At 40.8% G+C, this 27540-nt stretch overlaps 1 protein-coding gene across 1 annotated transcript; it reads left to right on the top strand.

Moving 5' to 3' along the window:
* Positions 1–11761: 11761 nt before the first annotated feature.
* LOC147448394 (uncharacterized) lies at positions 11762–12815 on the top strand. The gene is made up of 2 exons (XM_086521025.1): positions 11762–12226; positions 12404–12815. Exons 1-2 carry the CDS (start codon positions 11831–11833, stop codon positions 12680–12682), a joined length of 675 nt encoding a protein of 224 aa, XP_086377151.1. The 5' UTR covers positions 11762–11830; the 3' UTR covers positions 12683–12815.
* The last annotated feature ends 14725 nt before the right edge of the window (positions 12816–27540 follow it).

The following is a 27540-nucleotide window of genomic DNA, read 5'->3' as shown; positions in this document are numbered from 1 at the left end:
AAGTTAGCTCTTCCAGAGCACTCACGAGTTCATCCTGTTTTTCATGTTAGCCATTTACGAAAACAGCTAGGACAGAATGCTAACCTCATTGCACAGGTACGTTAGTTGACCTTATCGAACCGCCAAGCATTTCTCATGAGGCCGAAAAGATTTTGGACTCTCATGAGCTTCGCACCAGACATCATGTCAGACGACAGGTGTTGGTAAAATGGCTAGATAGACCTGAAGAAGGTTCTACATGGGAGAATGTCTCCACACTTAAGAAAAATTTTCCTGCGTTCGTTTTCGAGGACAAAAACGATTCTCCAAGGGGGAGGTAATGTAAAGACATGGGTCCTATGGGCAAGGCCACCGGCACGTTCGGACAGTGTGTATGCTAGGGGTAGGCTATAAGATAGCACGATTGGGTGGAGACTAGCACATGCATTACCTCCGCCCTTTCACTTTCCTCCCTCTTTGAACTTCTTGAGCTTTTGGGACCTTCGCTATGCAGGGTAAGATTTGCAATGTCCTCCCCTCTTGTATTCTCTAGGAGAATAGCTATTGCTTTCGTCGGAAGAGGAGGAAGGTGAAGAAGAAGGAGAAGAGGGTGACCTCTTTCTTGCCCTTTTCTTCCTTTGTTTCCTCTCTTCCCTTTTGGAGTGACAAGGAGGAGGGCTGTGGGTTGACTGTTTCCTCTTGGAAGGAGTTGACAATCGTCTAGACCGTCATCTTTGTGGAGCCACATCTTCAAAGGAACTTAGAGATTTGCTTCTTTCTCGTTCTTTGGATTCCTCCTCTCTTATGGGAGAGAGTCTTGTTTTGGGAGTCTCATCAAGAGGCCTCCTAAGCTCTCTCTCCTCTTGGAGAGGAAGGGAAATCCCATAAGCACAAAGTTGTTGAGTAACTTTGGCTTGCAAAGCAGGGTTGCCCATAACTTGTTGCAACCTAGTAACAAGATAATCAACAAACATGGGGGCATCATCGTTATCACCTTCATGTGCAAAATCAAAGTTTGCAATATTCATTCTACTCTCTTGGTTATTGTCAGCCATGCTAATTAAACTTAAATATAAATTACTTTGTGCTTTGGTACCCTCAAAAACCTTAGTCGCTACATTTGAAAATCAGTTCTCAAGCAGCCACACCCGTGGTTTAGACACTGCTGATTGCAAAGACTAGTGGAGAGGGTCTAGCATTGCTCGGTTGATTATAGTTCCGGTTGAGCTTTCTAGTAGATCAATAATGGTTAAGCCAAAGGCAAGCCCCGAGAGATTCCATTATTAAAACTATAGTTCCCAATGGTGTACCTCGAACTAAGTCCTTCTCAACCAAGATAATAGATCCCTGTTCCACTTACCCTATTGCAATCAACATGCCCAACCTTTCATGGACAACTTAAGGACCTCTCTTCTTAAGCAAGAAAAGAGAAACCAATAGCTATGATACCAATGTAATGGAAATGGCCCATGAACTTTGAGAATAGCGGAATTAGGATAATTAAAGAGAGCATTTTTGTGAGACTACTTTGAGAACATAGAGGGTGAACTTAATTAGCGGTAGCAACATAACCATTATACTTAATTAACTTGTCATGAATAATACTTTTGTAAGAGAGAGAGAGAATTAGAGAACTTGACAACAGTTGAGGGTTGGATTAAGTTATGTGGAGCGATCCCCCCTCCAATAGGCTTTTGTATTATAGACTCTCCCATAAAGAGAGACTTGGTATAATACAATCTTTGTGTTCCTTGTGACCTTGGTGATGCTATGAAGATGAAAGCTTCATGCATCACGAGCATAACATAGGCTTTGTAAACACATTAACCATCCCTAGACTCAGTCCCAAGGCCTCAAACACCTTCAAAGGTGGAGAGAGCTAGCGGGGAATGAGGGTACGTAGGAAAGAGGGAGACGAAGCATTCATAGGAGAAATAAATAGTCCCTCACTTATCATTACTCTTCTTGCTTAGCATAGCATAATAGCATAGTAATGAAGATGGAGAAGATGGCAAGCTTAAGCATTGAAGCACGGCTCTTGGTTGGATTTGCATTCCATAGCCAAGAGTGTTGGTGTAGGCTCTCAACTTCTCAACAAGCTTGGAGAATGAAATGGAGTTCTTGCACTTTCACCAAGTGAGAAGCTGTGAAAAATGAGTGTGTGAGATGGTGTATACCCCCAAGCACACCCCTTGCTTGCTTTGGTCGACCCCTCCTTGTAGCTCAAGCTTGAAGCTCATTAGACCCTCTAAGCCTAGCCAATCACATGCACAATGCATTTCAAGAAACATGGGTAGCATTAGGACAAGTATCCTCCTTACCTCTTTGAGAGAGAGAGAGCTTGACTAGATATTTGTTGAATTGAACTAGAAGCTCATTGGACCCCTCTTTAGACAAGCCAATAGGAGTCAAGCACACCATGTGGCTAAGCATAGGGAGAGCTTGACATGTGTCCACGTGCTCGTTGAGAAAGGGGGTGTCCTTTGGGTGAGTGGAAGGTTAAGTCAAAGATTCCCCTAACTTTGGGGCTTTCCCCCTCCTTTGTAGGGTCTCTTTTTGACTCAAGCACCTTCCTCATCAAGCATTACAAGCACCTCAAGCACCTTAGTCAACAAGCACGACAAGCACCTTACTCATCAAGCATCACAAGCACCTCCAGCACCTTAGTCACCAAGCATGACAATCACCTCAAGCTTGGGCGGGGTTCCCACCTCAAGCACAACCCTAGCTTTCCTAAGGTCTAAGGACTTTTAACACTAACCTTTGGAAGTCTTTAATGAAGCTAACCCTAAGGTCTTTTGAGCTCCATTAGATGCACGTTGCTCTTTGATAGACTCTCTCCTTTTGGATCCCTATTGAGATGTAACCATCTCTCCTCTTAGTCCCCTGCTGAGATAAGTTTAGAAGCACTTATTACACATTGCTCTTTGGTAGACAATCTCCTTTTGGACTCCTATTGAGATGTAACCATCTCTCCTCTTGGTCCCCTGTTGAGATAATTCTAGAATCACTTATTACACATTGCTCTTTGGTAGACAATCTCCTTTTGGACCCCTATTGAGATGTAACCATCTCTCCTTTTAGTCCCCTCCTGCTGAGATAGGTCTAGAAGCACATATCAATTTAATATGAGAAAATCATTTGGGTTAGCTAGATATTAGATTTTATGACAAGGTATTAATTGCGATTGATAGCCTTTTGACCAAATTCATACTTTTCTCAACTTTTTGTGACACAAAATTCAAAAACATAGTATTATAAAGCGTGTCTCAAGGTTTTGCCCAATTTGGATTCAAATTGAAACTATAACCTGTTAATTTTCTCCTGAAGAAGCAAAGCTGTTGTCAATATGGAATTTCACACACAATCTAATTCCACTCCTTAATATTCCTTGCAAGAAAGGTTTGGTCTTTACTTGGTAGGGGTTCGGTGAAATTGAAGTCAATTTTTGAGGTCCTAGCTTTTATTCGCGATTAATAGCTTCTGGCCTGCAGATAGACTTTTTTGAACTTTTATCACCACTCAAGTTGCAAGCAGAGCATTTCAAAAGCTTTTGGTTAATCAAACTTAAATTTACAAGCATAAACCATTAAGGAGCTATTAATTTGAGTTTTGATCAATCTTTAAAATCTTTTCCTAGAGTTGTTTATTCAGTTGCTCGTGGCTTTCCCAAGATTAGTTATGGTCTGAAATGCGGATCTCTTTGGTTTTCCTAGCTTATCTGCAAAGGTTCAGTGTTGGAGTCTCTAAAATTTTCGGAAAGCAACTTCAATGATGTCTAATCAGAGAGTGAGAAGGATAAAAAACCTCCCTCGATTCCTACTTACCCTATGCCCAATCACATCATCTGAAAGTGTCTACACCAATACTAGTTTTTCTTGTTTTTTGCTTGAAAAGTGCATCAACCCTCAAATTCTGACATAGTCTAAGATATCAACCACTAAAAAATGACCTAGTCTAAGCCTAATGGTTCTCGGAGAGCATGAGTACTCCCAAGACAACTTTACATAGCTGAAGTCGACGTACCTCAACCATGCGGGTTCTAAATGATGAATTTTAACTTTAGACTAACCGAGAGGAAGTCTCTGGACAATGTTACCGAAACTCTAAGGTTTTGTCTAGTCTAGGTCACCTTGTCCCCGGCAACGGCGCCAAAATGTTGGGCCCTCTGTTTACAAAGCCTACTATCTTATTGTAATAATAGTGAGAACCATGGACATAAATGTCATACCATGGGACAAAGTCAATCCGACTAGTGTATGAGGCTACGAGAGGTTAACATCGCAAGTAAATTTCATCATTTCACCAAGCAAACAAAGTCCAAACGAGACAAAACTTATAGGACGGGTATACAACACTTAAGAGCACATACCCATGCAGTCAAATTCCCCTTTTGGTCGCTTGCCAAAATTGTGATCAATAGCTGCAGGGCATATTTGACCTAACCGTTTTTGATCCAAAATGCACCTACTAGCTTAGCAATGATTCCTTATTACCCCTCATATGCATAAAATGCAGTTTTAATATGTAAAATGTGAGTTATGAGCAGATTTAGGAAGAGGTTAGTGAAATCAGGGATTCATAGTGAGAAACTTACAATGCCGCGTACATAGAGCTTTCATCTGCGAATACAATGCAAGAATCGACACTTCAAAAGACCATCCGTGAGGGAGATATGAGCTTTAGAAGGAAGAGGGAGAATAGACAGTGTTCTCTCTAAACGCACTTTGCTTGGTTATCTAAAGTAAACTTGAAAAACCCTTACAAAAGTTGGCTTTTATACCTTGCCATAAGGTTTTCGATAAAAAACAAGGAATTGAGGGATCAAGAGTTACAATTTGGAAGATTATAGCAGGCTTATAGCCCTGCTGGAATAGACTCATAATTACATTTTCAATAAGTACTTGCTTCGGGAATCAACAAATTACAACAACTCATGGTTATAAGTGTCCAGAGTGTATGAAAAAAATAAAATAATACATCCTTATTGTGTCTCCAGATCATCCTGTGTTAGCTAAGCTACCAACAGTGACCTACAACACAATCCAAAGGGGAAGGATGAACTTATGACCTTCATTTAAGAGCACCATGTTGAAATTCATGAGATGAAGTTTCGTGGCGCAGAGTATCATTGGAAAGTGAAGGACATCTACATCTTTTGCTTGCATCACAGGCAAGCAAAGTGCAAGAATGAAAAGAGGAAATCCACGATGATGTTTTACACCTACGTTTTCTCAACTTACACATAATTGTCGTCGAGTGAGGTTATGTTTATAAGTTAATTTCAATGTAACCTTGAGACCCTAAACATTCTATTGTCAATTATTTTCAATTATTAAATTTGTGACTAAAATTGAATTTTTCAAAAAGGTATTGTGAGTTATTTTTGTATGTTTTTTTCTTAAGAGCTCTTTGTTTTAAATACCCATGCATGCCGAGTTTAATGCAAATACTTAATTGCTTCAGATGAAAGATCTATGCCACATTCTTGAAAATTATTATTGCTATAACATTGTTAATTTAATTATAAGGTCAATAAATAATATCTAGCTCATACATATATAATAAAGAAGAAAAATTTATGTTATTCACATACAAGACTATATGAATATATGTTATTCACGTATATGACTATGTTTATATAGCTATTGCATGACATTGCATACCTAAAACTCACATGCACATTATTGTATATTGTTTTTTTCTCCCACATTACTATATAGTTTTTTTTTCATTGCATATGTTGGTCAAAAAACCTATATAGTTTTTCCCGCATGCAATTTATTATGTAGCTCTTTTTTTTACTACATATTAGGACTTTTCCTATATACATGGTTGAAAAATGGCTATAGATAGATTTATGTTCTATACGTTTAGGTAGCTTTAGTTTTATTGGGAGGGGATGGATGGCATCAAAGCCAAACATATGACCACTTGCAAGGGGCGTGCAAGTGCAAGGTGTTGCTACTCCTTTCCCTCTAGTGACAAAATTTGAAGTGAAGCCTTGAGACGGATCGTGATAATTGCAGCATGGCAACGAGATGCATGCACATGAAGACCTGATAATGGATGAAAGATCCTCCAAGGTAGAAGGTTGCCGCACACACACACACACACACAGAGAGAGAGAGAGAGAGAGAGAGAGAGAGAGAGAGAGAGAGAGAGAGAGAGAGAGGGGGGGGGGGGGGGGGGGGGAATGCACATGAAGGTCTGATAATGGATGAAAAATTCTCCAAGATAGTAGGTTGAGAGAGAGAGAGAGAGAGAGAGAGAGAGAGAGAGAGTTGTTTAGCAAGGAAAATAGTAGCATTATATTGCATAGTTTTGGACCGCAGGTGATTCTACTTCATAGAACGAGTTCACATCACCATAATAATCCTCGCACACTGATTTTTAGCTGTAGGTCCCCTCTAAAATTGAGGTGTCAATTAGTGACGAGGATAGACTCAATGAATGGCCAAAGTGAAAAAGCTAACCGAAGAATTCTTGATCTACTAAAAGCCCTACGGAAGTAGATCAAAGATCCCAATGGGAGAAGTACTTACCCTTAGTGGAGTATGCCTACAATAACACTGTACATGCTTCCACGGGCAAAACACCTTTCGAGGTAATTGAGGGAAGATCAAAAAGTCCCCTGCTACTTAAGGTACACGAGAAGATCTTTGCTGTTGCAGATGAGTATCGCAGAGACCTACAAGAATATTTCCAAAAGATTAAGGATGCTATCTCTATCTCACAACAAAGGCAAAAGGCTACTGTTGATAAGCACAGAAGAGCCGAAGCCTTAAAGAAAATGATTAGGTCTTATTTAAATTTCCCAAGGCTCAATTAAGGAACACGACGGGCAAGAATTCTACGGGACACCAAAAGTACTTTTCTAAGTTAGAAAAAAGGTACTATGGTCCCTTCCAAATTCTTAGACCGATCAATGAGATGGCCTACCAACTCAAGTTGCCCAGCCATTGGCTCATACACAATGCTTTTCATGTATCCTACTAAAGCCTTACAAAGGAGAGCCACCCCAAGAACCAACTATTGAAGACCCACCGGAGATCGAGGACCAAGAAGAGGTGCTGTAGCCCGAGTCCATTCTCTGACATTAACACAAGCTATTAAGAGGCGGTAAGATTATCTGATGGTATCTTATTAAGTTTAAGAATTATCCTTTTGAAGATGCTAGATGGATGCAAGGCATACAATTAAAGGATAACCTAAACCTTGTCAATGCTTACAATGCTTCCCTAGAGTAAGCAAATGTGCTAATGTTTAAAATGAACAAAGTTTTTTTCTTATAAGATTCTCTTTTGCATGCTTAGGATCAAGTTTGCGGAGATGACGTCTCCCAAACACCAAGTAGAGCTTGTCACTCTACTATGGAAGATTGATAGGACTAATGTGCAGACATGCTTGCGGTAGCCTTACGCTCTCAAGCACCAAATGGATTAGTCATCCATTCTGGAACGATGTCGTAGGGTAAGATAGGGATCATCTACCCACTAGAAAAAGGACTAATGAATAGGATTTATCTTCTCTACCCCATAGTGAAGGACGATTATGATTTCAAGAGAGAGGTAATGTCATAATAACTAATATCTAATTCTCCTAAATGATTTTCTCATGTTAAACTGATAATTTAATATGGGGAAGTGCCAAGGAGAAAAAGCTAGAATATTGGTTAAGCTGGCAGACCAGCCACAGTAGGGATCCAAAGGAGGGAAAATAGGGATCCAAAGGGAGGGCTATCTGCAAAAGAGCAATGTGCAACAATGGGCTTTAAAGACCCTAAGGTTCAGTCAATTAAGACTTCCAAAATGATAAGGTTCCAAAAATCAAAGGTTGTGTCCAATGGTCAAGCTTAGAAAAATTGGATGCTTTGTTGTGTGTGTACAAAAAAGTCTTCATGATTCCTACATAGGAGGGGGCGAGCCCTGTAAGTAGGGAATGAGAGAGAAACACACACACACACACACACACACACACACACACACACATGCACACTCACAAGCTTCCTTTACACAAAGGGAATGAGGGACACATGTTAGCTCCCTAGCCCAGATGCCCACAAGATGCACTCAAATCCTATTGGATGGCCATGGAGGTGGACCAATGAGAATTGGGCTAGTGTAAATCTATTTTAATTCATTTAAAAACACTTAATAAAAGAACCAATAAGAATTAAGCTCTCTAGAAGACTATTGGACAGTCTCCCAAGGGGTCCAATGAGCATTCAACAGCCCAATGGCTTGCCTGATTCCAATTGGCCAGGAGACAAAGGGGTCTAATGAGAGTTTAGTTGAACTAAATCCCTCACAAAAGGGGAAAGGGGGACACATGTCAGAAGGCTATCACTTATGCTTCTTAAATCCTATTGGCTAAGCTTGGAGAGGTCCAATGAGGTGCCAACAAGAGGATTTAGCAAGAGGGGTCGACCAAGAGAGAGAGGGGGCTGATTTTTCAAAGGCATTATTACACACACACTCACACTAGCTCATGTGTGAAGCTAGAAGACTCTCTTTCTCTCCTTCTCAAGCTTTAATGGAAAGCTTATCACCTACTCCAAGCTTTTGAGAAGGGAGGCCTACACCAACAACTGTGGGCTTTGTGATGCAAATCGTACAAAGGGCCAACCTTCAATGCATGCTCATCTCCTCTACCATGCTAACTACTAAGTTATGCTATGCTAATATGAGTGATTATGTGAGGAGATGTACTTCTTTCTTGTAAGACTACTCCTTCTTCCTCTCAATCTACTCTCATACCCTGCTAGCTCTCACCATCTTCGAAGGTGTGTGAGGTCTTGGGTCTGAGACCGTGAGGGAATTGATGTTGTGTTTTATAAGTGGTTTGCTTAGTGCTTAAAGTTTCCATCTTCATTGCACTAGCTAGTTATTGAAGGAACACAAATAATTGTATTGTAAAATGTCTCTCTTGATGGGGGAAACCTATAATACAAAGCCTTTTGGAGGGGGGACCGGCTCCATGTAAATCCGGTCCTTAACTGTTGTCAATAGCTTAATTTCTCTCTCTTTTGAAGTATTGTTCATGCCTATCTAACTAGGTGTTATGCTTTTTGTTGCTCTCTCCACCCAAACACTCTTGTTATGCTCATTAGGAATCTATTCTAATGAAATGCTCACTATGTTCATGTTATTTTCCGCTACACACAAGTTCATAGGCCATTGAATGTTACAACTTCATTATCTAAAGTAAACTTAAAAAACCCTTACAAAAGTTGGATTTTATACCTTGCCATAAGGTTTTGAGTAAAAAAAAAGGAATTGAGGGATCAAGAGTTACAATCTGGAAGCTTATAGAAGGCTTATACCCCTGCTGGAATAGACTCATAATTACATTTTCAATAAGTACTTGCTTCGGGAATCAGTAAATTACAACAACTCATGGTTATAAGTGTCCAGAGTGTGTGAAAAAAATTAAAATAATACATCCATATTGTGTCTCCAGATCATCTTGTGTTAGCTAAGCTGCTAACAGTGACATACGACACAATCCAAAAGGGAAGGATGAACTTATGACCTTCATTTAAGAGCACCATGTTGAAATTCATGAGATGAAGTTTCGTGGCACAGAGTATCATTGGAAAGTGAAGGACATCTACACCTTTTGCTTGCATCACAGGGAAGCAAAGTGCAAGAATGAAAAGAGGAAATCAATGATGGTGGTCAAGACCACAAAATCATTACCTGTAAGCCACATTTTGATAAATTTTTATAGATTCTAGCTATCATAGAAAGATTGCTTATGTGAAGTTGTACATTGTAGGGAGCCACCTTGGTCAATGTAAAGGTAAAAGACAAAGGAAAACAACTTGTGGGAGTTTCTACATCTTTTAAATTTTTGAATTTTTTGTAATGATTAAGCTATTTTAAAATGTTATACTATCACAAATTGAGGAAAGGGTTTTACAAGCCATCGAAGAGGATGTATATCATCCTCATATTGACTTTGAGAAAGATCAGATCCGTTTAGAGAAAATTTTAATTGATTTGCAAGTTGACACCCTTTTACACCTTTCTCAAGTTACACATAATTGTGGTTGAGTGAGGTTATGTTTATTTGTTAATTTCAATGTAACCTTGAGACCCTAAACATTCTATCGTCAACTGTTTTAAATTATTAAATTTGTGACTTAAATTGAATTTTTCAAAAAGGTATCATGAGTTATTTTTGTATGTTTTTTTCTTAAGAGCTCTTTGTTTTAAATACCCGTCAATGCTGACTTTAATGCAAATACTTAATTCCTTCAGATGAAAGATCTATGACACATTCTTGAAAATTATTATTGCTATAACATTGTTAATTTAATTATAAGGCCAATAAATAATATCTAGCACATACATACATACACACATATATATATATATATATATATATATATATATATATATATATATATATATATATAAAATGTTATTCACATACGTGACTATGTGAATATATGTTATTCACGTATGTGACTATGTTTATATAGCTATTGCATGAGATTGCATACATAAAACTCACATGCACATTGTTATATAGTGTTTTTTTCTCCCACATTACTATATAGTTTTTTTTCATTGCATATGTTGGTCAAAAAACCTATATAGTTTTTCCCGCATGCAATTTATTATGTAGCTCTTTTTTTTACTACATATTAGGACTTTTCCTATATACATTGTTAAAAAATGGCTGTAGATAGATTTATGTTATATACGTTTAAGTAGCTTTATGTTTTACTGGGAGGGATGGATGGCATCAAAGCCAAACATATTGACCACTTGCAAGGGGCTTTCAAGTGCAAGGTGTTGCTACTCCTTTCCCTGTAGTGGCAAAATTTGAAGTGAAGCCTTGAGACGGATCGCAGTAATTGCAACATGGCAACGTGATGCATGCACATGAAGACCTGATAATGGATGAAAGATCCTCCAAGGTAGAAGGTTGCCGTGCACAGAGAGAGAGAGAGAGAGAGAGAGAGAGAGAGAGTGCACATAAAGATCTGATAATGGATGAAAAATCCTCCAAGATAGTAGGTTGAGAGAGAGAGAGAGAGAGAGAGAGAGAGAGAGAGAGAGAGTTTTTTAGCAAGGAAAATAGTAGCATTATATTGCGTAGTTTTGGACCGCCGGCGATTCTACTTCATAGAAAGAGTTCGCATCTATACTAAGGATAAAGGGGGAGGGAATTCCGGTTCCCCCCCCCCTGCCACACGTCAGAACCTCCTTCAAGCGGTTGGTGTGGCCTACAGCTTCGGGAGCACAATGACGCAAAGAGAGATAGAGAGAGAGGCGACGAAGCCGCCGGTTCTACTAGTCACCATAATAATCCTTGCACACTGATTTTTAACCCTAGGGCCCTTCTAAAATTGAGGTGTCAATTAGTGACGAGGATAGACTCGATGAAGTAATGAAATTTGAGAATGAATCGACAATGTTGAATGAGAAATTCGCAGTCCCACGCGGAGGCTGGACGGCAGGGCCCGTTGAATAAAGCCCTTTCACATGGATGATGGGGCCAGCCAGCCAACCAGCCAGCCCCCCTCGGGCCTCCGCTCTCCGTGTATCAGAGCGCACACGCATCCATCCTTGGCACTTGCGTGCGTGAGGTACGTGTTGCGATTATACCGGAATTCGGATTCCAGACTCTCCAGATCTTCTGGCGCAAGAAAGAAGGTAGAGCAGCTAGCTTCTCTCCTGATTTGTCAGATCGGGCAAGCTCATCTATTGGCCATTCTTGTCTAGAATATCTCCGTCATTAACAATTTCTTCCTCTCTCCCCACTTTGCCCCCCCCCCCCCCCCCCCCCCCCCCCCTCTCTCTCTCTCTCACACACACACACACACACACACACACACATGGCGGCACCTGCCCCTGATCATGCTCCTCCCACAAGCTCTGATCAGCAGGAGCTTGATGCGAAAGCATCACGCCTTGTGAATGCGGCGCAGCGCGCTTCAGAGGTCGCCAAGCGTGCTTATGCCGCAGGGATCGAAACAACGCAAGTTCGGATGCGGCAAGTCAGCGATGTAGTCCTGGAGAATGCGCAACGGGCCAAGGGCTCCTCCAAGGATTTCCTTTCGAAGGTTTATGTCAAGGGTGGAGACTATGCAGGCAAAGCGCAGGAGAGGGCCGGCTATTATGCCGGCAAAGCGCAGGAACGGGCAGGCCACTACACTGGCAAAGCTCAGGAGAGGGCATTGGTCTACAAAGATAATGTCTCGAGGGCGATTCAGCAGTCAAGAGATGGAGAGGTACATATTTTCTGTTAGATGTAAATTCACCCTTGCTAGTGAGGATTTTCCTTGTATGTGTAATTTCATAGTGTAATTAGCAACTGCACCAAAATTTGAAATGGGGGATTAGGAAACCTATATCATGTTGATGTCAGTGGATGTTATGTTATTGATGTCCTGTTGATTGATATGCAGGGGGAAAAATTGGGGTTTCCTTTGTCAATCATGGTATGGTGTAGTACATTGTGCGGTGGGTCCAAAAAGAAGATGGATGACTCGGCCGCCCCGCGGGAGATGGAGGCGGCAGAGACGGAGAGCAGCATGACAGATCAGACCGAGGAAGGGGAACAATTCTCATCAGAGTTCTTGGCCAGCACCGCTGACGAGTATGCGGCAGCGCTGGAGGAAGCAGCCAAGAAGCTCGAAGAGGCTGTGGCAGATAAGGAGAAGAGTGATGCCGTGGTCACAGCCTAATTCTTTTTGTTCGCTTCTTGCAAACATATTACATCCTGATGTTGAGTCGTCCTTCAGATTTGTTGTCTTTTTCGTCTGCACAGTATTGTATTCTGATCGCTGGTCAATTCTCTGCCCTTTTTGTGTGTGTTTATATGACGGTGCCCATCCTATACAGTTGACATTTCTTCAAAACAACACACACACACACACACCAACCCCCCCCCCCCCCCCTTCTTTCCTTCTCCCTCCGTCCCTCCCTCACACACGTCACACACACACACACTCTACCACCGACATATCAATCATTGACAAATTAGAAGTCAACAATTGTTGAAATGTCGTTGGTATTAAGAAATTTATAGACATAGGTGTAGAAGGTTATGATCAATGCTTGACGTGCTTGCTTGCCGTGTGCAAAAGCAAAAAGAAGACGTTATATGGTAGGGAGGTGGTATTGTCCTCACTCAAGTATTATTATGAACAGTAGGGAATGTGTTCTTCTTCCATGTGCTTGTTTTCTTCTCAATTTTGAAGTGGGAATGATATGCTTGTCCTTCATCGTTAAAGTGTCATGTTTGTTTTTCTCCTCTCAAAGGAGGTCATTGTTTTTCCAATTTGCAATGCATGTAGTTTTAATTCAGTTTTATAAAAGAATGGCGTTATGATGATCTTAGAATTTTTTAATGAAAATTTTTAATTCAATTTTATAAAAGAATGGCGTTATGATGATCTTGTTGCATGTAGTACGTAGATATAGATGCTACATCTTGGGCAGCAAGGATTGTGCGTAGGGTTGAAGGTGAAAGTAATAAAAGTTGTAACAAGAAGTTCCAACTTTCTATATAGCTAGCACAAGATGGGGATATGGGTTCATATACAAAGAAAGCTTCTCATGCACACAAGCATATTTTGACCTTCACTATGCAAACATATTTTTTGTCCCACTCTTACAAGTGCCTATGTGAATTATAGAAAACATACAGTGTAACCACCACGCATGGGTCATAGACCCCTTATTTATATTGCTCATTCCATTGAGGACTTTATCTCACATCAATAGGGGCTAAGGTGGATTACACAATGAACCATTTATGTTGGAAATGAACATTGTGAATACAAAGGGTTGCTTTATACAAACTTATCACATGGACCTTGCCTTCTACACACACACACACACACATAGGCTTCTTGTTGACACAAACTTCTTATCTTTAACAGTGGCATACATGTTAGTTTCTCCCCTCGAATGTGAGATGTTACAATGCTCACACCCCAATAAACGTTCCCTTGTGGGTATTGTTTGAACAACATTGCACGTAGGTTCGAGCATTAATGAAAGTGGTGTTCATCTTTGAAAGTCCAAAATTCCATTTATGTTTGCAAAAATTAGAGAACAAAGGCATTGTGGCTTGGTCTCATGGATATTCTCCAAGTTAGCGCAACAGTCCTTAGTAGGAACTTGAGCGGTTCCTTGAGATAATGGCAAACAAGGTAGAAGCTTCATAAAGACATCAGTGCCATCACTCACCTCCATGAGCAAGCCAATCTGATGCGATGACATACAAGCAGAATAAATCAGTCTTCGTCCGCTTCATGATTAGTTCACGAACACAGAAGAGAGGAAGCAAATGAAGACTATGGGAGGCTCGGTTGAATAGAGAGGGAAGGAAAAGAGAGTGGCCAAACCATGGCTCTAGCTACTCCAGCTCTCTTCTTCGCGTTGCCCTGAATGATGGTAGAGAGCGAGGCTTGAAGCCAAGTCTTGATGTAGAATCTTGAGTGAGCGTTGGACGTGGAGAAGGTGGGCTCATCAAGTTGAGATCCATGATTTTTTTGTAAACAGAAATCAGAACTACTCCTTCACCTCTTGTAAGAGAAGCTTCCAACTACTCCTTCACCTCTTGTAAGAGAAGCTCCCAACACAAAAGGCACACACACCTAAAATACACACGCACACACACACACGTACACACATAATGGATTCTGTAGAGATCAATAAATGAGCTCCAAAAATTCTTTGATTTCAATGGAGCAGCTACTTGCTCGCACTTGATCCAAAAGGAGCACTTAAGGGCTCATTTGAAAGCTCATGAGAAGGGCTACAATTTGATGTATATGTAGGTGCGAAGGCTCCACTACAATCTTACCAATAAGAGGTCTCGTATACAATGAAATTGGTAAAAAGATAACAAATCTTAAATCTAATTATACCAAATATAAGTGATTACATTACCAGGAACTTAACTACACGCTCAATCATGACACTTCCAATAAATATAGCCACACGGGTAGCCACAATTGTAGCTGCACAACTCATTTTTTACAAAAACATGCAAACCTCTAAATTAATCCCACATTTTTTACAAATCAACTACTGACAACACTTTGATCACTTTAATCCAGCATTTATAATACCCAAAATTACACTTAAAACATAAACAAAGTTATATTCATTTGTATTTGATAGAAACGTGGTCGGTTTTATGAAACAGGGTAATCTTTGACAATATAAATACATATGCAACACGCATATCTGCTAGTTTATGACCATCATACTATTGTCGCATAATTTTTACCATTCTGGAGTACATTTGCGGTAGAATCTTAGTCGCTCATGGTTTGCACACATGTAAGAACTGGGGTATTGGAGCATGCTACTTACCACCCAATCGTGCCCTATATAGGCCTTGCCTTGCTAAATATAGGGACCCCCTGTACTACATGTCCGTCCTGGCCCTTTGCCTGCTGCCTGGTCTTAGCCTAGGCCTGACATTACTCCCCCCTTGGAGAAGCATTTTCGTCCTTGAAAACAAAGCGATTGTATCTTCTTAAGAACACTAATGTTTTTCCATAGTGGCATCCTTCATGGATCCACTGTGTTTGTTTGATCAGAACATGGTTCAATAGGAGGTTCAATGAAACCAAGAGTAACATCTTGATTTTTCACATTTTTGTCCTTTTGCAAATGTCTTGTGCAACCAACTCATATACATCATAGTGTGTAGACTCCATTTAGAACTCACTTGAGTATGCTAAAAAAGTTATCACAACGAAGATATACCCAAAAGAGTACCTCTTTTCACTTTCCATGAAAGTAACTGACTAATGTAACTTATCAACAAAATATAAGTCCTTGACTTGTTCTCAATATTCATCAGTAAACAACCCCACCATAACTAGTGTTCAAGGTTGAGAACCTGACTTAAACATGAAGAGAATAAACTAAGTCACAAACATGCTTTACCTTATGGTAAACAATATAACATTTAATGCACTAGTAACTTGTGTGTAGCGGAATTTGATAACATAGTGAGCAATTGATTAAGAAAAAGTTCCTAATGAGCATAGAGAGAGTACTTAATTTGAGAAAGCAACATAGCAATTTACACCTAGCTAATTTGGCATTGACATTACTTGAAAAGAGAGAGAAATAGAACAATTGACAACAGTCGAGGACCGGATTTACATGGAGCTAGTCTCCCCTCCATAAAGGCTTTGTATTATAGCTTCTCCCATCAAAGGAAACGTTTGTACAATATGATTCTTGTGTTCCTTGACAAAACTCGTTGGTGCAATGAAGATGGAAGCTTCATGCACCAAATTATGCTTGAAAAACACACCTAGTGTCCCTAGCCTCAATCCCAATACCTCACACACCTTCAAAAATGGTGAGAGCTAACAATGAATGAGGATGATTGAGAGGAAGAAGATGTATCTTATGAGAAAGAAGTATTCTCCTCACATAATCACTCTAATAGCATATCTTAGCTTAGTAATCAACATGGTAGAGGAGATGAGCATGCCATTGAAGCTTGGCTCTTGGTTGGATTTGCATTCCATAGCCAAGAGTTGTTGGTGTAGGCCTCTACTTCTCAATGCTTGGAGAAGGAGATGGAGTTCTTCTTGCACATTTGAGTTGTGTGCCTGTGTGTAGCATTGTGTTAGAAAAAAATGCAGCCCTCTCTCTCTCTTCTTGGTCGACCCCTCTTGCTAATTACTCATGCTGACTCCCATTGGCTCCTACAAAGCTTAGCCAATCACAATTTAGAAGAATAATTGATAACCTTGTGACATGTGTCCCCCTTTCCCCTTTTGTGAGAGCTTTAGGTAATCAAAATAATTCGCTAAAATCTCATTGGACCTTTTTGTCTTCTAGCCAATAGGAATTAGGCAAGCCATTGGGCTACTTGATGCTCATTGGACCCCTTGGTAGACTGTCCGATAGTCTTCTAGGGAGCTTAATTTAAATTGGTTCTTTTATCGAGAATTTTTAAATTGATTAGATTAATTTTACTCTAGCCTAATTCTCATTGGTCCACCTCTATGGCCATCCAATAGGATTTGAGGGGAAATGGGGGGCAATTGGCCGCCTAGGAGCATGTCATGTGTCCATTCTTCCCTTTGGGGAGAGCTTGGGAGTGTGTGTGTGTGTGTGTGTGTGTGTGTGTGTGTGTTTTCTCTCATCCCCGACCATTAGGGCTCGCCCCCTCCTTCCTAGGGATGTGGGAAGACTTTTTAGTCTTCCCATGACCATCCAATTTTCCCCTACTTTGGCCTTTGGACAATTGAATTAAATTTAGGAACTTTAGCCTATGGAAGTCTTAATGGAGCTGAACCTTAGGTCTTTTAATCCCCATTGAAGCACATTGCTCTTTTGAAGACTGTCCCCCCTTTGGATCCCTATTTTCCCTCCTTTGGATCCCTGATAGAGACTGGTCTGGCAACCTTACCAATATGCTAACTTTTACTTCCCTGGTACTTCCCCATATTAAATGATCAATTTAACATGAGAAAATCATTTGGGAGAATAAGATATTAGTTTTTAGGAAATTACCTCTCTCTTGAAATCATAGTCGTCTTTGACTATGAGGTAGAGAAGATAAAGCCTAGCCATTAGTCCGTTTGCTAGCGGGTAAAGGATCCCTATTTTACCCTATGACACCGTTCCAGAATGGATGATTAGTCCATTTGGTGCTTGAGAGCCTTAACTGCCGCAAGCATGTCTACACATTAGTCCATATCAATCTTCCATAATAGAGTGACAAACTCTACTTGGTGTTAGAGAGACGTCATGTCCACAAACATGATCCTAAGCATGCATACTTATTGACATTTGTGCACAGTAAAGAAAAAGAGAGTCTTATAAGACAAAAACTTTGTTCATTTATACATATTTACATTTGCTTACTCTAGGAAATCATTGTAAGCATTGACAAGGTTTAGGTTATCCTTTAATTGTATGCCTTGCATCCATCTAGCATCTTCAAAAGGATAATTTCTAAACTTGATAGGATAGTCTTACCGCCTCGTAATACCTCGTCTTCGTGTAGGAGAATAGACTCGGGCTGCAACACCTCTTCTTGGTCCTCGATCTCCTGTGGGTCTTCAATGATTGCTTCTTGAGGTGGCTCTCCTTTGTAAGGCTTTAGTAGGATCACATGGAAAGCATTGTGTATGAGCCAATGGTTGGGCAACTTGAGTTGATAGGTCATCTCATTGATTGGCCTAAGAATCTGAAAGGGACCATAGTACCTTTTTGCTAACTTAGCATAGTACTTTCGGTGTCCTATAGGATTCTTGCCAGTTGTGTGCCTTAATCGAGCCTTGGGAAACTTAAACAAGACCCAATCATTTTGTTTAAAGGCTAGGGCTCTTCTATGCTTATCAGCAACAGCCTTTTGCCTTTGCTGAGAGATGGATATAGATTCCTTAATCTTTTGGAAAAATTCTTGCAGGTCTCGGCTATATTCAACTGCAACAAAGATATTCCCCTGTACCTTGAGTAGCAGGGGCCTTTTAGATCTTCCGTATATCACCTTAAAGGGTGATTTTCCCGTGGAAGTATGTACAATGTTATTGTAAGCATACTCCACTAAGGGTAAGTACTTCTCCCATTGGGACTTTTGATCTACTTCTGTGACGTAAGCTTTAAATCAAGAATTGTTAGGTTAGCTATTTCACCTTGGCCATCCATTTGGGGATGATAGGCTGAAGAGAAGTTTAGCCTTGTACCCAAATTCTCAGAGACCCTTCTAGAAATTACTGGTCATTCTAGGATCTCTATCCAACACTATAGACATTCGCAAGCCATGGTATTTGAAGATTTATGATATAAAGAGGGTTGCCATTTGATGGGTCTTGTTTCATAATAACTAATATCTAATTCTCCTAAATGATTTTAAACTGATCATTTAATATGGGGAAGTGCGAGGGGAGAAAAATCTAGAAAAGTGGTTAAGCTGGAAGACCGGCCACAATAGGGATCCAAAGGAGGGAAAATAGGGATCCAAAGGGGGGACCATCTGTAAAAGAGCAATGTGCAACAATGGGCTTTAAAGACCCTAAGGTTCAGCCCATTAAGACCTCCAAAATGCTAAGGTTCCAAACTTCAAAGGTAGTGTCCAAAGGTCAAAAGCCTAGGGAAATTGGATGCTTTGTGTGTGTCCCAAAAGTCTTTCTCAAGCCCTACAAAGGAGGGGGCGAGCCCAAGAAGTAGGGAATGAGAGAGAAAATCACACACACACACACACACACACACACACACACACACACACACACACACACACACACACACACACACACACACACTCACAAGATTCGTTTACACAAAGGGAATGAGGGACACATGTCAGCTCCCTAGCCTAGATGCCCACAAGGTGTACTCAAATCCTATTGGATGGCCATGGAGGTGGACCAATAAGAATTAGGCTAGAGTAAATCCAGTTTAAATAATTTAAAAAACACTTAATAAAAGAACCAATAAGAATTAATCTCTCTAGAAGACTATTGGACAGTCTCCCAAGGGGTCCAATGAGCATTCAACAGCCCAATGGCTTGCCTAATTCCTATTGGCCAGGAGACAAAGGGGTCCAATGAGAGTTTAGTTGCCTTAATTAATTACCTAAAGCTCTCACAAAAGGGGGACACATGTCAAAAGGCTATCACTTATGCTGCTTAAATTTCATTGGCTAAGCTGGGAGAGGTCCAATGGGGTGTCAGCATGAGTAAAATGCAAGAGGGGTCGACCAAGAGAGAGAGGGGGACTGAATTTGTCAAGTCATTATCACACACACACTCACACAATCTCATGTGTGGAGCAAGAAGACTCTCTCTCTCTCTCTCTCTCTCTCTCTCTCTCTCTCTCTCTCTCTCCTTCTCAAGCTTTAATGGAAAGCTTATCACCTACTCCAAGCTTGTGAGAAGGGAGGCCTACACCAAGAACTTTTGGCTTTGTGATGTAAATCCAACCAAGAGCCAAGCTTTAATGCATGCTCATCTCCTCTACCATGCTAATTACTAAGCTATGCTATGCTAATATGATTGATTATGTGAGGAAATGTACATCTTTCTCGTAAGACTACTCCTTCTTCCTATCAATCTACTCTCATACCCCGCTAGCTCTCACCATCTTTGAAGGTGTATGAGGTCTTGGGTCTGAGACCGTAAGGGAATTGATGTTGTGTTTTATAAGTGTTTTGCTTAGTGCTTGAAGCTTCCATCTTCATTGCACTAGCTAGTATTGAAGGAACACAAAGAATTGTATTGTAAAATGTCTCTCTTGATGGGAGAAACCTATAATACAAAGCCTTTTAGAGGGGGGACCGGCTCCATGTAAATCCGGTCCTCAACTAGTGTCAATAGATGAATTTCTCTCTCTTTTGAAGTCTTCTTCATGCTATCTAACTAGGTGTTATGATTTTTGTTTCTCTCTCCACCCAAGCACTCTTGTTATGCTCATTAGGAATCTATTCTAATGAAATTCTCACTATGTTCATGCTATTTTCCAATACACACAAGCTACTAGGCCATCAAATGTTACATTGGTATCAGAGCACAAGGTTTCTCTTTTCTTGCTCACGAAGGGAGGTCCTCAAGCTAGCTATAAATGGTTGGTACTATTAATTGCAATTGAGTAAGTAGAATAGGATTTTTCAGCCTTGCAGTGCGCCTGCCTTTGTGCAGATAATGGGGCATCACCTCGAGAGTTATGGTGTTAATAGTGGAGTCCTACGGGGCTTGCCTACGGCTTAACCACTATTGAGCTATTAGAAACTTGGTGCTGTTTTGGTGTTGAAATACCCTCTCTTCTATTCCTTGCAATTAATGGTATGCGAGCCGCGGGTACAGTAGCTTGAATGCTTTTCTAAAGGGGTAAAGAAGAGTAGAAACTAGGGCTTGAAGTGCTAAAGTACACATAAAAATTTTTACACTTAAAAGTTGTTAGAATAGATGACAATAGTAAAGAGAGTGAAATTAATGTTGATAACTTTGATTTTGCCAATGAGTAGGCTACTAATGATGCCCCTATGCTGGTTAACTACCTTGTTTCTAGGCTTCAACAAGCCATGGGAAATCCATCCCTCCAAAGTGAAGTGCAACGGCAGCTTCGTGCTCATGGGATTCTCCAAATTCCCCATCATGATGAGAGAGTATTGAGGAAGCCCCCTTGTGAGACTCCCAAAAGAAGCCTCTCTCCCATTTGGGAAGAAGAAGAGGATCCATACGAAGGGCTCAAAAATTTGCTTCTTGATGACGCATCTCCTTCCCAAAGGAGAACTCAAGAGCCCTCACCAAAGGAACGAGAAAGAAGTGAGTCTCCTACCACCTCGACGAGGATGGCTCTACGAAGACGCCGGGCAAAACGCTCTCCATCACCTCCTAAATGGAGAAGACCATCGCATACTTCTCCACACCATAATTCAAAGAGGGATGACAAAAAGCAAGAGAAGAAAAATGCAAGAAAGAGGAAACCCTCTTCTCCATCTTCTTCATCCTCTTCCTCTTATGAAAGTGATGGTGCAGACAAAGAAGATCAAGACAAGAAAAAGGCAAGAAAGAGGTCACCCTCTTCTCCATCTTCCTCAAATTCTTCATCTTCTGAAGAATGTGATGGTGCAACTTTTGAACCATAAAAAAGAAGAGGCCATAGGAAATCCTATGCCGCATGGAAGAGGTCATCCAAGCTCAAGAAGTTCAAAGAGGGAGGGAAGAGCATCTCTTTCCTTAGCTACGATGGCACCTTTGGTGCTACGGACAAAGTCTTGGCCTTTATCCAACAATTCGATGCGGCGTTTGGAGATGAGGGCTTCATGGAGTCCTCTAAGCTACACATGTAGCCATGCACTTTCAAAAGTCCACCCGACAATGATGGTCTAGCCTACGGGCCAACGGTGAAGCTCCACGAACATGGAAAGCTTTAAGAGCTTCCATTATGAAGCAGTTTTTGGCCGCCGATACCAAAGAAGAAGTACTCACCGAATGGTGAAGCTTGAAGCTCTCTCCCTATGAATCCATTCACAAATATGTAGACAAGTTTTGGGATTTACATCTCAAAGCCACTGTCTTCAAATAGATGGATGTGGAGAGCAAAAACAACAATTTTGGGCGGGCTTAACTGAAGAAATGGTGGAGTATGTCGACGCCCAAAGGCCATACACCATGTCCAAGGTTATACACCATACTACGGTGGCTTCTCGAATCAATTTCCAAACATGGGCTAAGAGAAATTCTAAGCCCACGGAAAAGAAGGGTTCCAATGAGCATAAGGGGAAGGACAATGTCCAAAAGTCTCCTAAGGGCAATTCCAATAACAACAAAGCTAAAGAGAAGGGATTTTACAAAGGCAAAAAAAAAAACTCTCTCCTGAAGAGCTTGAGTGTTATCGCAAGGATAACCGCTGTTTCAAGTGTGGCGAGCAAGGGCATGCGTACCATGCTTGTCCCCAAAAGAACACCCGCTATGAGCCTTCTAAAGCTACCTTGGTTGAAATCCAAGAAGACGAAGCTCACCACAAAGGATCTCCTTTATTCCATGCTTGGGCAAAGTTAAGAGAACATGATGCTTTTATTCTCTTTGACCCTGGTTCTACTCACAATTTCATATCCACAGAGTTGGCCACCAAGCTAGGCATCCAAGCCTAGGAGATGGGAGATGTCCTACCCGTAGATGGTGCTTTCAAGGGGCAAGAAGCTTCAGTCACTCCCTTGATTGGGAAATTGAGGCTCCATGTCCAAAGCTATGTGGACAAAGAGGAGTTCTTTATCTCTCCTCTCAAGCATGAGGATGTAATCCTAGGGGCACCATGGTTTGATTGCATGGCTACCAATGTTCAATTCCCTAAAAGGAGAATCTATTTTAGGTTCAAGCAAAAAGATATGTACATATATGATGAGGAAATGGGTAACACCATACTCATTGTACATACGCAAGCTTTCAATAAGTCAATAAAGAGCTCTATTTCCGAGTACATGATTTTTGTTAAAGATTCTCAAAATGAACCTTATGCTTTAGCAAAAGAAAATATAAACAATCACAAGGAATTAGAGTTGTCCAATTTTCTCAAGGGGTTTCAAGATGTCTTTATTGACGACATCCCTTGTGAACTACCTCCTAAACGAGGCAATGATGACCATGCAATTGAACTTCTTCCAGGAAGTTTACCACCTAATAAACTTCCTTATAGGGTTTCTCAAGCTCAACAAGAGGAGATTATGTGGCAAGTGCATGAGTTAGTTGAAAAGGGCATGGTTAGGCCTATCTCATCTCCATTTTGCTCACCCGTGTTACTAGTGCAAAAGAAAGACGCGGCACCTATTGTATGTGTGTCGACTATAGAGAACTAAATAGGATCACTATCAAAAATAGGTTTCCTGTTCTAGGGTAGAAGACCTATTTGATAAGCTACAAGGGTCCACCTACTTCAGTAGGATTGACCTAAAAAGTGGCTATCATCAAATAAGTATAGTTGACCAAGACATTGTAAAGATCGCATTTTGCACTACGTTTGGTCTTTACGAATACATTGTCATGCCTTTTGGCTTGACCAATGCACCAGCCACATTCAATCGCTTGATGGAGAAGCTTTTCAAGCCTCATCGAACGTTTATTGGAGTGTTCTTTGATGATATTATCATCTACTCTAATTCACTAGATGAACACAAGCAACACCTCCAAGTAATATTTCAAGTGTTAAGAGAGAATAAACTTTATGTTAATCAAAAGATAAGTGATTTTTTCTTAGAAGAGATTCAGTATTTAGGTCATATTATCTCTCAAGATCGCATCTAAATGGATCCATCAAAGTTAGAGGTAATAAAAGGATGGCCTAAACCAAGGAATCTTCATGAACTAAGAAGCTTAATAGGTATGTGTGCATACTATAGACGCTTCATAGAAAAGTTCTCAAAAATTATAGGACCATTACATGACCTAACAAAGAAAAACCTTAGGTATACATGGTCTGCCAAGGAGAACAATGCTTTCGAAAAGCTTATCTCTCAACCTGTGCTTACACTGCCGGATCTCTCAAAGCCATGAGGTCCATTGTGACGCTTGTGGTGATTGCCTTGGAGCTGTTTTGCTCCAAGAAAGGCATGCCATAGCCTATGAAAGTCAAAGGCTTGACCTTGCTGAGCAAGCTCTAGGCATATATGAAAAGGAACTCCTCGTAGTTCTACATGCCTTAGACTCATTGAAGCACTATTTATTGGGAACTCCTTTCATTCTACGGAGGGATCACCAACGCCTTAAGTACTTCATGACGCAGATCAAGCTCTTCGACAAACAAACGAGGTGGGCAAATTTCCTTTTGCAATTTCATTTTCATATTGCTCACATTACTGGAAAGCATAATCAAGTAGCCGATGCACTCTCAAGACGGCCGAGAGTGAATGCGGTTTCCATAGGAACTCACAATGATCTATCTTCTGTGATAGATGAGTATGCAATTGATCCCGATTTTAGAGATGTGATTTCAGCCCTTGCACTAGGGAAGAAAGAGGAATCATTTACTATACAAGATGGTTATCTTCTCTATGGCAATAGACTATGCGTTACTAACTCAGTACCATGAAACGTGAGTATGCCTACCATGAAAGCAAACATACAAGAGTATGTTTCTAAATGTATGGTATGCCAAAAGATGAAGTTTGATAGAGGGAAGCAACCTGGATTGCTTCAACCTTTGCCAATCCCTAATTCACCATGGGAGAGGATATCCATGGATTTTATCTTTGGATTGCCTAAGCCTGTCCATGGGAATACGGGAATATGGACGATAATAGACAAGTTCAGCAAACAAGCTCATTTTATACCTGTCAAAAAGACTATCAAAGCCCATCAAATGGCAACCCTCTTCATTTCACTAATCTTCAAGTACCATGGCTTGCCAATGTCCATAGTATCGGATAGAGATCCTAGAATGATTAGTAATTTCTGGAAGGGTCTCTTTGAGAATTTAGGGACAAGGCTAAACTTCTCTTCGGCCTGTCACCCGCAAACGGATGGCCAAAGTGAAATAGCTAACCTAACAATTCTTGATCTATTAAAAGCCTATGTAACGAAAGTAGATCAAAGATCCCAATGGGAGAAGTACTTACCCTTAGTGGAGTATTCCTACAATAACATTGTACATAGTTCCACAGGAAAAGCACCTTTCGAGGTAATTGAGGGAAGATAAAAAAGTCCCCTAGTACTTAAGGTACATGGGAAGATCTTTGTTGCAGATGAGCATAGCCGAAACCTATGAGAGTCTTTCTCAAAAGATTAAGGATGTTATCTCTATCTCATAGCAAAGGAAAAAGGCCGCTTTGCTGATGAGCACAGAAGAGGCCAAGCCTTTAAAGAAAATGATTGGGTCTTACTTAAAATTCCCAAGGCGGCTTGATTAAGGCACACGACGGGCAAGAATCCTATGGGACACCAAAAGTACTATGCTAAGTTAGCAAAAAGGTACTATGGTCCCTTCCAGATTCTTAGACCGATCAATGAGATGGCCTACCAACTGAAGTTGCCCAGCCATTGGCTCATACACAATGATTTTCATGTGAGCCTACTAAAGCCTTAGAAAGGAGAGCCACCCCAATAACCAACTATTGAAGACCCACTAGAGATCGAGGACGAAGAAGAGGTGCTACAGCAGCTCGAGTCCATTCTTTGACATAAAGACAAGGTATTAAGAGGCGGTAAGACTATACGATGATATCTTATCAAGTTAAGAACTATCCTTTTGAAGATGCTAGATGGATGCAAGGCATACAATTGAAGGATAACCTAAACCTTACCAATGCTTACAATGCTTCCCTAGAGTAAGAGAATGTACAAATGGTTAAAATGGACACAGTATTTGTCTTATAAGACTCTCTTTTTCTTTATTGTGCACAAAAATGAAGTAGTATGCATGCTTAGAATCAAGTTTGCGAAGACGACGTCTCACAAACACCAAGGAGAGCTTGTCACTCTACTATGGAAGATTGATAGGACTAATGTGCAGACATGCAGCCTTAGGCTCTCAAGCGCCAAATGGATTAGTCATCCATTCTAGAATGATGTCGTAGGGTAAGATAGGGATCCTCTACCTGCTAGAAAAAGGACTAATGAATAGGCTTTATCTTCTCTAAATGATTTTCTCATGTTAAACTGATCACTTGATATGGGGAAGTGCTAGGGGAGAAAAAGCTAGAATATTGGTTAAGCTGGTAGACCGGCCAGAGTAGGGATCCAAAGGAGGGAAAATAGGGATCCAAAAGGTGGGCCATCTGTAAAAGAGCAATGTGCAACAATGGGCTTCAAAGACCCTAAGTTTCAGCCCATTAAGACTTCCAAAATGCTAAGGTTCCAAAATTCAAAGGTTGTGTCCAAAGGTCAAAGCTTAGGAAAATTGGATGCTTTGTGTGTGTACAAAAAGTCTTCAAGGAGTCCTACATAGGAGGGGGCGAGCCCTGGAAGTAGGGGATGAGAGAGAAACACACACACACACGCGCGCGCGCGCACACACACACACACACACACACACACACACACACACACACACACACACACACACACAAACACACACACACACACACACACACACACACACACACACAGAGGCTCACAAGCTTCCTTTACACAAAGGAAATGAGGGACACATGTCAACTCCCTAGCCTAGATGCCCACAAGGTGTACTCAAATCCTATTGGATGCCATGGAGGTGGACCAATAAGAATTAGGCTAGTAGTTATTCTAGTTTAGTTAATTTAAAAAATAATTAATAAAAGAACCAATAAGAATTAAGCTCTCTAGAAGACTATTGGACAGTCTCCCAAGGGGTCCAATGAGCATTCAACAGCCCAATGGCTTGCCTGATTCCTATTGGCCAGGAGACAAAGGGGTCGAATGAGAATTTAGTTGCATTAATTAATTACCTAAAGCTTTCACAAAAGGGGAAAGGGAGACACATGTCAGAAGGCTATCACTTATGCTACTTAAATTTCATTGGCTAAGCTGGGAGAGGTCCAATGGGGTGTCAGCATGAGTAAAATGCAAGAGGGGTCGATCAAGAGAGAGAGGGGGCTGAATTTGTCAGGTCATTATCACACACACACACACTCACACAATCTCATGTGTGGAGCAAGAAGACTCTCTCTCTCCTTCTCAAGATTTAATGGAAAGCTTATCACCACCTACTCCAAGCTTGTGAGAAGGGAGGCCTACACCAACAACTCTTGGCTTTGTGATGCAAATCCAACCAAGGGCCAAGCTTCAATGCATGCTCATCTCCTCTACCATGATAATTACTAAGCTATGCTATGCTAATTTGAGTGATTATGTGAGGAAATGTACATCTTTCTCGTAAGACTACTCCTTCTTCCTCTCAATCTACTCTCATACCCCACTAGCTCTCACCATCTTTGAAGTGAGTGATGGTCGCTTAGGATCTGCAGACCAGTATTGAGGAGCACAAAGAATTGTATGTGTGTTTATAGTTTCCGCTCCATAGTAATTTTGAAGCTTAGTATTTGAAGCTTCCATCTTCATTGCAGTATCCAGTATTGAAGGAGCACAAAGAATTGTATTGTAAAATGTCTCTCTTGATGGGAGAAACCTATAATACAAAG

The sequence above is a fragment of the Adiantum capillus-veneris genome, chromosome 10, assembly GCF_014529385.1.
Source record: "Adiantum capillus-veneris isolate H3 chromosome 10, ASM1452938v2, whole genome shotgun sequence".
Lineage (NCBI taxonomy): Eukaryota > Viridiplantae > Streptophyta > Polypodiopsida > Polypodiales > Pteridaceae > Adiantum > Adiantum capillus-veneris.
Note: the sequence above shows the minus strand (reverse complement) of the source record. Positions and strands in the feature narration are given on the sequence as shown.

Excerpts from the sequence above, each read along its gene's own strand:
- LOC147448394 (XM_086521025.1), top strand. The coding sequence starts at position 11,831 with ATGGCGGCACCTGCCCCTGATCATGCTCCTCCCACAAGCTCTGATCAG. Across the intron at positions 12,227-12,403 it reads AGCAGTCAAGAGATGGAGAG|GGGGAAAAATTGGGGTTTCC; the intron begins GTACATATTTTC and ends ATTGATATGCAG.